Source organism: Sinocyclocheilus rhinocerous, unplaced genomic scaffold (genome assembly GCF_001515625.1).
Source record: "Sinocyclocheilus rhinocerous isolate Xijiao unplaced genomic scaffold, SAMN03320098_v1.1 scaffold178, whole genome shotgun sequence".
NCBI classification, from domain to species: domain Eukaryota; kingdom Metazoa; phylum Chordata; class Actinopteri; order Cypriniformes; family Cyprinidae; genus Sinocyclocheilus; species Sinocyclocheilus rhinocerous.
This window is the reverse complement of record NW_015653463.1, coordinates 949116-958854: the sequence shown is the minus strand read 5'-3', so window position 1 is coordinate 958854 and position 9739 is coordinate 949116. Positions and strand designations below refer to the sequence as shown.

Below are 9739 nucleotides of genomic sequence, written 5' to 3'. Positions count from 1 at the left end.
CCCCTTAGCCGTTATAAATTCACTGTAAACCACGGCTTCACGGGGCTTATTGCTTTTATAAAACGGTTATTCCATATACGTTGTAAGGTTTCACAAAATAAAACGGAGCAAATAAAGTGTAATGATATTAATAAAAACAGTATTCTTCCACCAAACAATGTAGTTCCTCAGAATCAGTTGTGGTTCCAACAAAGTGGTTGCCGAGCAACAGACAAACGTAAACAAAGGTGTATGTTTGTAGAGTAATTTACAACAGCTTCGAACGTGGCTCAACCAATCAGAATCAAGCACCGGAACTCTCCGTTTTATAAACATTCATTATTGTATTATTTCATCATGATGAATAAGAGGAGGGTTGCAGCTTCTTTATGACCAGTTTGAAAGTTCTGTGTGACTTCCACTAGGAGGCAAAATACGACAATCCCCATCCCCCACTTTCTCCCATTCATGAGTGCACCATCTTTGTGCTGGCAGCCGTTCGCATCGAGGTGACTAACAATGAACAATACTCTCACAACATTTAGAAATTTAGTTTACTCTTAATTTACATATACACTAATATGTATTACTAACGTATTATCAACAAAGATTAATTAAATAAACGAACAATAGTATAAACCTTGATTAAAATGCTTTAAAAGTGTTGTTCACAGTTTATGTCATGAACCTGTAATAGTGCATGCATGTTAGAATTAAGTGCTTTTTCCCCTAAAAACAATAGTAGTATGGAGCGCTCTAATTAAATATGGAGCCATTCGGTATTTGGTCTCATGTCCGGTTTGACTACAAAGATGACATTTATTTTGACAATATTGGTGAATAGCAATTACATTTCTGTCTGTTCTGAGTCTGGCAGAGCTCATCGTGCGTTATGCTTGTCAAGTGCCGGCAGGTGCTCTATTATACTGCAGGCCACTTGACTTGCCGGTAATGAGGCAGGCGGGCTTATTACTCTGACATGGCTAAGTACCACACACATTCTTCCCCACACACCAGCATCATTTCTGCTCAGAGTCAAACCATTCATCTGTTTGATTAAGTACACACATAAACGTAGCAGCTGGTAGATTGACCTTAACACAATTGTTTGAATTCAAAGGCAGCAGGTTTCTATTGCAACTCTTAAAATGTTGTCATGTTGTCATCTAGTTAATGGATGATTCAGGAAAAACTGACAGCTGTCATTAGCCTTTCAGTGTAATAAGACTATTCAGCATCAAATGCATAATATTATTTATTCTTGGGACCTATAATACAATCGTAAAAACTTGTAGGCACACATGATGTCTATACAGGCATTTCATCAAAACAATATTACATTTTATATACGGAACTCCTACTGTATAACAGAAACCCACTGTAAGCTTTGGGACTGAGCATCCATAATAGCTACACATGGCCATCAATTCTCATTAGCAACATTTGCACAGATTCAAGTTAAATATGGCATTAACGGTCTCCAGTACTCTAATATAGTTAATAAACAGCTGTTTACACCACTCTAACCAGACAAGTGAGGTTCAATACAGTATAGCACTTGAACTTGATTACAAGACCTGTCATGCTAAAAATATATAATTACAAAATATATATCACGCTCAAAAGCACTTGCTGATATTTCACTAAATATGTGTAAACACATGTACAGTTGATAGCTCGTGTTAGTGCACTCGAAAAAGCACTACTGCCAGTTATTAGTCATTTTGTCAGCAGTTAATATTATTCAAAAATGAAACTGATTTTCTTACTTAGTATTTTTGTCTTGTTTTCTATTACAAATATCTCAACATTCTTGAATCAAGATCCATTTACTTGAGACGCAAAATGACTTAAGACATAAAGTCTTGTTTTTTTTTTTTTTAAGTTATCAAAAATGTGCTCAAAAAGAAGTAATAATATTTTAAATAAAAAGGTAAAACAAGATGTTTGTACTAAAAAAAACGACAAGAATACTAAGATTTAAAAAAAACAAATTTTGCAGTGCAGTTTTCATTTAAGTTTTACAATTAATTAATGTTTATTGTGAATTTAGCTGATCTTTCCTTTCATGCTACATTATCCCTTGATACAAATACTGTACTAGGAAAATAGTCAACCCCCTTTTCAAAAAGCACATTTCTAAACTCCTTAATAGAAAAAAAGCCTAAGAAGAAAACTATAGCCTAAGCTTTAAATCTAAGGCATATGGAAGTAAATAAAACTACAGCAGCCTTACTTAAATCTTTGATAATAAATTGCACAACTAACACAGCAACAACCATTTAGCTTATTTTGGTTGACTACTACCTTCACTACTGGCTGCATGTCTTTACATGTTCCCATTCAGCTGATATATGCGATCATACCATATACTGCCATATATGATGTATTTGTTATAATGTACATTAATATGCTGTAGCCCAGCCTGTGCTGTAAGGACTGATTTACTGCTTTTTGAAATGTCATATGCAATTGTTAGTCTACATTATTGGTAAAAGAAAGGGTATTAGTACTGTCATTGGGTTCATGCACATCAGCCCGTCTTTTTTGTGATCTACAACAAACAGGTTGGTTACTAAAATCTGGTGCAAACCTGCAGCGGCATCACAATCACACCTGTGACAAGCTAGAGAAGTTATGTAATTAAAACGATAACTTCATAAATTCTTTAGGTATTTCTCCACAGGAAAACGTGTCAGAGCTAGAATTTCTGAAGTAACTAACTTTATAGTATAATCTGTAATATGTAAAAGAGCAGCCAGCATATTCTTCCAAAATGTTACTTTTGTGTTCCACAGAAGAAAGAAAAGTTTACCACGATTTTTGGAGTCCCACTGAATCCTTGTTCCTGTAAAAGTGTACCATGTGTCCAACATTCTTGCCTTCAGGTGTAAACAGTGTTAGCCAGAGCATCGTGAATGTGAAACCGTTTCGGTTTTCCAAGCACACTTTGGTTTTGGTTTTTCACATGACCACACATTTGCCTTTAAGCTTCTCGGCTCGCTTTTGCTGCTTGCTCTTCTTGCCGTCAATCTGAAGGCTTACAGTCCTGCGTTTCTCCAAATTAAGCAGCTCTTGAAAAAGCTCCTTAATGTTGTGATTTGTCTTAGCTGACGTCTCCATGAAGGCACACTTCCACCTCTTGGCCATGGCCTCGCCGTCACTGCTCTCCACTTCACGAGCGTTCATCTCGTCGTTCTTGTTGCCCACTAGCATGATTGGGATGCTCTCGATGTCCCCCTTAATCAGGCAGATCTGCTCGAAGATGGGCTTGAGCTCCTCCAGAGACTGTTTGCTGGTGATGGAGTACACTAAGATGAAGGCGTGGCCTTTGGTGATGGACAGACGCTGCATGGCGGGAAACTGGTGAAAATCTGGTGCAAACCTGCAGCGGCATCACAATCACATCTGTGACAAGCTAGGGAAGTTATGTCATTAAAATGACAACATTGGTTCTTTAGGCATTTCTCCACAGGAAATTGTGTCAAAGAACAAGTAAATAATTCCTGAAGTAACACATTCATAGTGTAACCTTTGAAATATGGAAAAGAGCAGCCAGCATAGTCTTCAAAGATGTTACTTTTGTGTTCCACAGAAGAAAGAAAAGTTTACCACGATTTTTGGAGTCTCACTGAATCCTTGTTCCTGTAAAAGTGTACCATGTGTCCAACATTCTTGCCTTCAGGTGTAAACAGTGTTAGCCAGAGCATCGTGAATGTGAAACCGTTTCGGTTTTCCAAGCACACTTTGGTTTTGGTTTTTCACATGACCACACATTTGCCTTTAAGCTTCTCGGCTCGCTTTTGCTGCTTGCTCTTCTTGCCGTCAATCTGAAGGCTTACAGTCCTGCGTTTCTCCAAATTTAGCAGCTCTTGAAACAGCTCCTTAACGTTGTGATTTGTCTTAGCTGACGTCTCCATGAAGGCACACTTCCACCTCTTGGCCATGGCCTCGCCGTCACTGCTCTCCACTTCACGAGCGTTCATCTCGTCGTTCTTGTTGCCCACTAGCATGATTGGGATGCTCTCGATGTCCCCCTTAATCAGGCAGATCTGCTCGAAGATGGGCTTGAGCTCCTCCAGAGACTGTTTGCTGGTGATGGAGTACACTAAGATGAAGGCGTGGCCTTTGGTGATGGACAGACGCTGCATGGCGGGAAACTGGTGACTGCCCGTGGTGTCTGTGATCTGCAGCGTGCAGATGCTCTTGTCGCAGCTGATCACCTGCCTGTAGGTGTCCTCGATAGTGGTGATGTAGCTCTCGCGAAAGGTTCCCTTCACGAAGCGCAGGACCAAGGAGCTTTTGCCCACTCCACCGGCTCCAAATACAACCACCCGGTAATCATTGCTTTGTTCTGGCATGGTGCTGCTCAAAATGACCTGGATGGGGGCAAACTGAAAGGAATGATTATGAAATACAAGTACAAACGGTGTACCATACCAGTGACAGCTTTGTTTTTTTCTGAGAGTGTACCAAAAGTTGGCAATTTAAAACACAGCATTTGCATCACTCCTAAACAAAAAAAATCAGCCAAACATCATATTACATACCTGTAAATGGAGCACTTTCTTATTGCCTTTGACATAACATGAATTCATGCATGAATGTTTCAGTATAGGGACTTTTCTACAAACACTTCTTGGATACAGTACAATATATTAAGCATATAAATCATGTAAGACTTTTAAAAATGAATGCAGTTCAAATCAAACTAACCTCAGCTTTTATATGAAATGTTTCAGTAGAGATACTGGCCAATGAGACCTCTGCCAGCCTGACATGCACGTTTCCCCTGATTAGTACGTTTCCCTTATTCGCTCAATACAGGAGCAGCATCTACTCAGTGAGCACATGGATGCGAGCAAAAACGGCTAGTGGAAATATTTGTATTTAATTTTATTTGGCAGTAAACTGACGCCGCGCTGTCGGATGGTGCAGGCAGGATGCGCAGAAAAAACAGGCAAGATAAAGGACAAGAGAAGCCAGCCGTGAACTGTGAGTACCACCTATACCTGCACCACTATATTATGCATAACAAACACGGTGTATTTTAAATAATATATCATGTATAAAAACAAAAGACTGTTCAAATTTAAGTCGCGGGTTTTGAACGGATGCGATTCTAAACTCACCTAGATGTTGATGATTAAAGACGTAATTCTAAATTCCTGTTGTCGTGTCGCGGTAGACGATGGAAATGATGGGATATGGGCTGTTTTTTTCCTGGGGGTTTGCGATTCCTCTAAAGATCCATCTGAGGCGTGACTGATATTTAAAGGGGCAGCGCTGACTGACTCTCTCCCGTTCTCTCCCCGTGACGTCACGAGGGATTTCAGCGTTTCTCCGCTGCTGCTGCAAAACACATGGGTCCATATGAACAGCCCTCATTTATGGTGTGTATTGCGCCAACATTCGGTTTTATGTTGTTTGTAAGGCATACAGACTTCGTTCATACTTTCTTTTGCACATTATTCAGCTTTAGTTGTGCCATCTGTGTCAAGTCACATTAAGGCTATTTATATAGCAGTGTATTCAATACAAATTGTTTCAAAACAGCTTTACACGGATGAACGATAAAATAACGATGCTAGGCTTTTTTTGTGAAGTTAAGAAATGTAAGATTAAAATGTACTGAATGTTTAACATTCAAAATATAAACACATAGCAATGGCAATATATGTGTCCCTGGAGCACAAAAGCAGTCATAAGTAGTGCAGGTATATTTGTAGCAATAGCCAACAAAACATTGTATGGGTCAAAATTGGTCATTTTTCTTTTATGCCAAAAATCTTTAGGATATTAAGTAAAGATCATGTCCCATGAAGATATTTTGTACATTTTCTACCATAAATATATCAAAACTTAATTTTTGATTAGTAATGTGCATTGCTAAGGACTTCATTTGAACAATTTTAAAGATGATTTTCTCAATATTTAGATTTTTTTGCACCCTCAGATTACAGATTTTCAAATAGTTGTATCTCAGCCAAATATTGACAAACCATGCATCAGTGGAAAGCTTATTTATTCAGCTTTCAGATGATGTATAAATCTCGATTTTAAAAAAATGGACCCTTATGACTGGTTTTGTGGTTCAGGGTCACATATTTGCATACTGAACTGTGATTGGCTTTATCTCTCCTGCATAGTCCTATATTTAACAATTCACAAGCTCCTTTGCACTGCAAAGTGTCTATGGCTGTTTACAAAACCTGAAAAATGTTGCCTTCTCTGAGGGGGGAAAAATACTCAAAATGTCCTACCCATGGGTTAAATGTAATTTTTATAATGTCAAGTTTCATATTGTCTGACTAATGTTTGAAGCAAAATACATTCTAAAACATAAGTAAACTGTAATCAAACCAGCTTGCATTCATACAGACAAGAACAACGCAACACATTTTTTGTAATACTGACCAGAAAAAAAAAAAAAAAATGTATTTATTTTTTACATATATGGTAACATATTTCTGTCAACCCTTTTTTTGTAATACTGTTACCAAATCAGACCAGAAAACTTGTGACCATGAAAACGTGTTTTTACGTATATTAGTATATGAAGGAGAGATATAATATACATTTGGAGCTGTGAGTTCATCATGCAGAAGCTGCTGCTGAATTCAGAAGCACATACCAGCAGCTCTGACCATTTCTTTCAGTGGCAAAAGTAGTAAGATTAGTATGCTAGTATTGGTATGTGTCTCATTTCGAAGGCTGCGCCCTCCGGGGTGCTGCATTTTCATCTACATACATAATTTATAGGCTGTCTCTTATCAGAAAAGCAACCATTATAAAATGGACTGTTATTCCTTTTTAGGCGTAAATTACTATGGAATATAATGGTGGTTACTTTTCTGAAATAATACAGCATCTATGACATGTGTGGCCAACAAATGCAACCTCCAGAGCCTTTGAAATGAAATACAGCTACGTACAGTCTTCAAAATAGGTCTGTAGGTCTAATGGCCGAGGCTTTTCCTCTTTCTTTCGAACATTTGCTCAGTATCTTGCAATGGGATGCCTCAGGCTGGTGATACACAGGGCAACTTTTTGAGCAATGTCGCCGGGCAACTTTAGGAAATATTGCCGTCAACGGGCAACCAGGTGAGACACAGAGCCCACGACCGATCTAAAGTATCCAGATAGAAATTTGTTACCCATTCTCAATGGGAAAGTGCCCAAGCAACATTACTCAAATTGCTCAAAATTTTGCCCCATGTATCATCAGCCTTAGAGAGTGAGTGAATTAGAGAGTGCATGAATCTGAAGTTTGAATTTCCATCAGAAATAGTAGACGATCTGGGTACCTTTGGGATACTCATTTGAACATACTATGATTTGGGACACTAATTATAATTTTGAATACAATATCTGACAGGTAGTATGCGAACTGGGATGCAGCAGCCACACAACTTTTTGGGATTTTACAACTTTACAGGAACATTGTGCTAATGCCTCACCGTAAAATTTGAAAGGACATTGATGACGTTTCATCAGAGTCTCTGAGTTGCGCAGGGATAGGTTGATGCTGTTATGAGCACGATGTTCTCGTCATTGACATTGGTTCCACTGGGTTTGGTCGGGATGAGAGATTTTTGGCAGTAAGTGTGTAAACGGTTGATCCCATCGTGAGACCTGTCCATGGTACTGAATCCCTTAACCTCCTTTTGAACTGCTGGAGAGCGTGAATATCAAGTTCTTAACCTTAAGGTTGGTTATATTCCTTGCTTTAGTTTCAGCCAAGTGGGTGAGTAACATGCTTTGTCTGTTCACCCAGAATATCTGAGCTTTAACGCAGACTTATAAGGGTATACAGTAAGGGTTTTGCTATTGCTTTCCTTTCGAAGGTCAGTGCTTTGTATTGAGGTACTGGAGTCAAGTGCCTTTTATATCTGCTGGAGATGTTTGTGTGATGGCAAGCTGGCTTTCTCTACACTTTTTATCAAATTAAAGGAATAGCTCACGCAGAAATGAAATTTTGCTGAAACGCCATCCAAGATGTTAGATGATTTTGTTTCTGCATTAAAATTTGGAGAAATTTGGCATCCAAACAGCTGATAAAAACATCACCATAATCCACAAGTAATCCGCAGCACTCCAGTCCGTCAATGAGCTGCGTGTTTGTAATAAACAAATCTATCATTAAGGCATTTTAAATTTAAACTGTTACTTCTGGCCAAAAACAAACAAAAAAACTCCATAATGTATAATAACGCTTCCTCCAGTAAAAATCTCCTGTTGTCTCTCACATCAAAATCCACCAACATATTTGTTTAGAGCTGTTTTGGGCTGTTTTCACTTGTAAACAGTGCTTGAGCTGTGCAGATTTCTCTCTTGATTCAAGCCAGACCCCTTTTTTACTAGAGGAAGCGTTATTATGGATTATGAACTCTTATTTAGCCAAACGCAAAGGTCTGAGGTTAAAAACATGCAGCTTTTGTCTTCTCAAGACATTAACTGATGGACTGGAGTGGTGTGGATTACTTGTGGATTATTGTGATGTTTTTATCAGATGTTTGGACTCTCATTCTGACGGCACCCATTCACTGCAGAGCATCCATTGCTGAGACACTGATGCAATGCTACATTTCTCCAAATCTGATGAAGAAACAAACTCATCCTAATCTTGGATGAGCTGAGGATGAGTCCATTTACAGGACATTTTCTTTTTTGGGTGAACTATTCCTTTAATATCCTGCTGGATGTCAATAGCTCATGCAGTTCCTGAAGTCGGTTCGCTAGAGAAATGAGAGGTTATCTGTCATTCTGTTCAGGTCTGTTTAAAGGCACCAGAAAGAATGCATTACGGGGGTTGGCCATACGTTTCCTATAGTGAGATGTTTGGAAGAGAATCTCTTCTGTTCTCATGGACCCCAGGTATGATCTGTATGTCAGACCTAAAATGGACTGTGTGCTACACTGTAAAAAAAATCCGTTAAATTTACGGTAAAATACCGGCAGCTTTGGTTGCCAGAACTTTACCGTGAAAAATACGGTAGCAACATTTTAGGTTTTACAGAACTGTTTAAATTTACAGTGAAAAACTGTATTTCATTAACTGATACAATGTTAATATGCAAACCTTTGAGTTAACTCATTTTATTTGCAGAAACCAACTGCACTTAATTTAGCCAATTGGCATTTGTTTACAAACTAATATATATAATGTTTAAATACTGCAAGTATACTGGTATTAAGAACTATTTTGCTTAAATCCATGAAGAAAAACCTACTGATTTATGCAAAGTCATTAAAAGCATCAATTCAACTCAAATCTCTTGCAGATAACAGCAGCACACATTCATGTGTGATTGAAATTATTGAAGAGATTCACACTGCATCAGTAACTACACGGTAGTTAAGTGTGTAACATATAACTAATACTCTTGAGTTGCACCACTGACACTACCGCAATCATTATGAAACTTGTCTAAACGGTGCTGTAGCTCTGAAGGTTTTGTGCATAAAATGTTTTTAAATTTCTTCACAATAGCTTGTCAACATATCTTGTGGAGTCATATTAGTACCATAAATTAAAAAAAGTAAAAAATCAACCCATATAATTAGACACTAATTGAGATCAGTGAATAAGGTCATGAGATGATTATTTCATGATCATTAATAGTTATCAAAACCACTTCATTACAATTTCGATCAACTCTTCTTGTCATAACAAATGTGCTTTACATACACAGATACAACAGCAGAGAAAAACTAACATTAAAGAGTCAAGGGTCAAGAGCCCAACTAAAGCAACCAC

General features: G+C 38.1%; 2 protein-coding genes across 2 annotated transcripts; both read right to left on the bottom strand.

The window, feature by feature from the left end:
• Nucleotides 1-2943: 2943 nt before the first annotated feature.
• Nucleotides 2944-3652, bottom strand: LOC107715840 (GTP-binding protein Di-Ras2-like). Its single transcript, XM_016522053.1, has 2 exons — nt 3639-3652; nt 2944-3364 (listed from the first exon to the last, which is right to left on the bottom strand). Exons 1-2 carry the CDS (start codon nt 3650-3652, stop codon nt 2944-2946), a joined length of 435 nt encoding a protein of 144 aa, XP_016377539.1.
• An 88-nt stretch (nt 3653-3740) lies between these two features.
• Nucleotides 3741-5232, bottom strand: LOC107715878 (GTP-binding protein Di-Ras2-like). The gene is made up of 2 exons (XM_016522117.1): nt 5112-5232; nt 3741-4358 (listed from the first exon to the last, which is right to left on the bottom strand). Exon 2 carries the CDS (start codon nt 4338-4340, stop codon nt 3741-3743), a length of 600 nt encoding a protein of 199 aa, XP_016377603.1. The 5' UTR covers nt 4341-4358; nt 5112-5232.
• Between the last annotated feature and the right edge of the window lie 4507 nt (nt 5233-9739).

Bases quoted from the DNA above. Each gene is read 5' to 3' on its own strand.
- LOC107715878 (XM_016522117.1), bottom strand. From the start codon at position 4,340: ATGCCAGAACAAAGCAATGATTACCGGGTGGTTGTATTTGGAGCCGGT.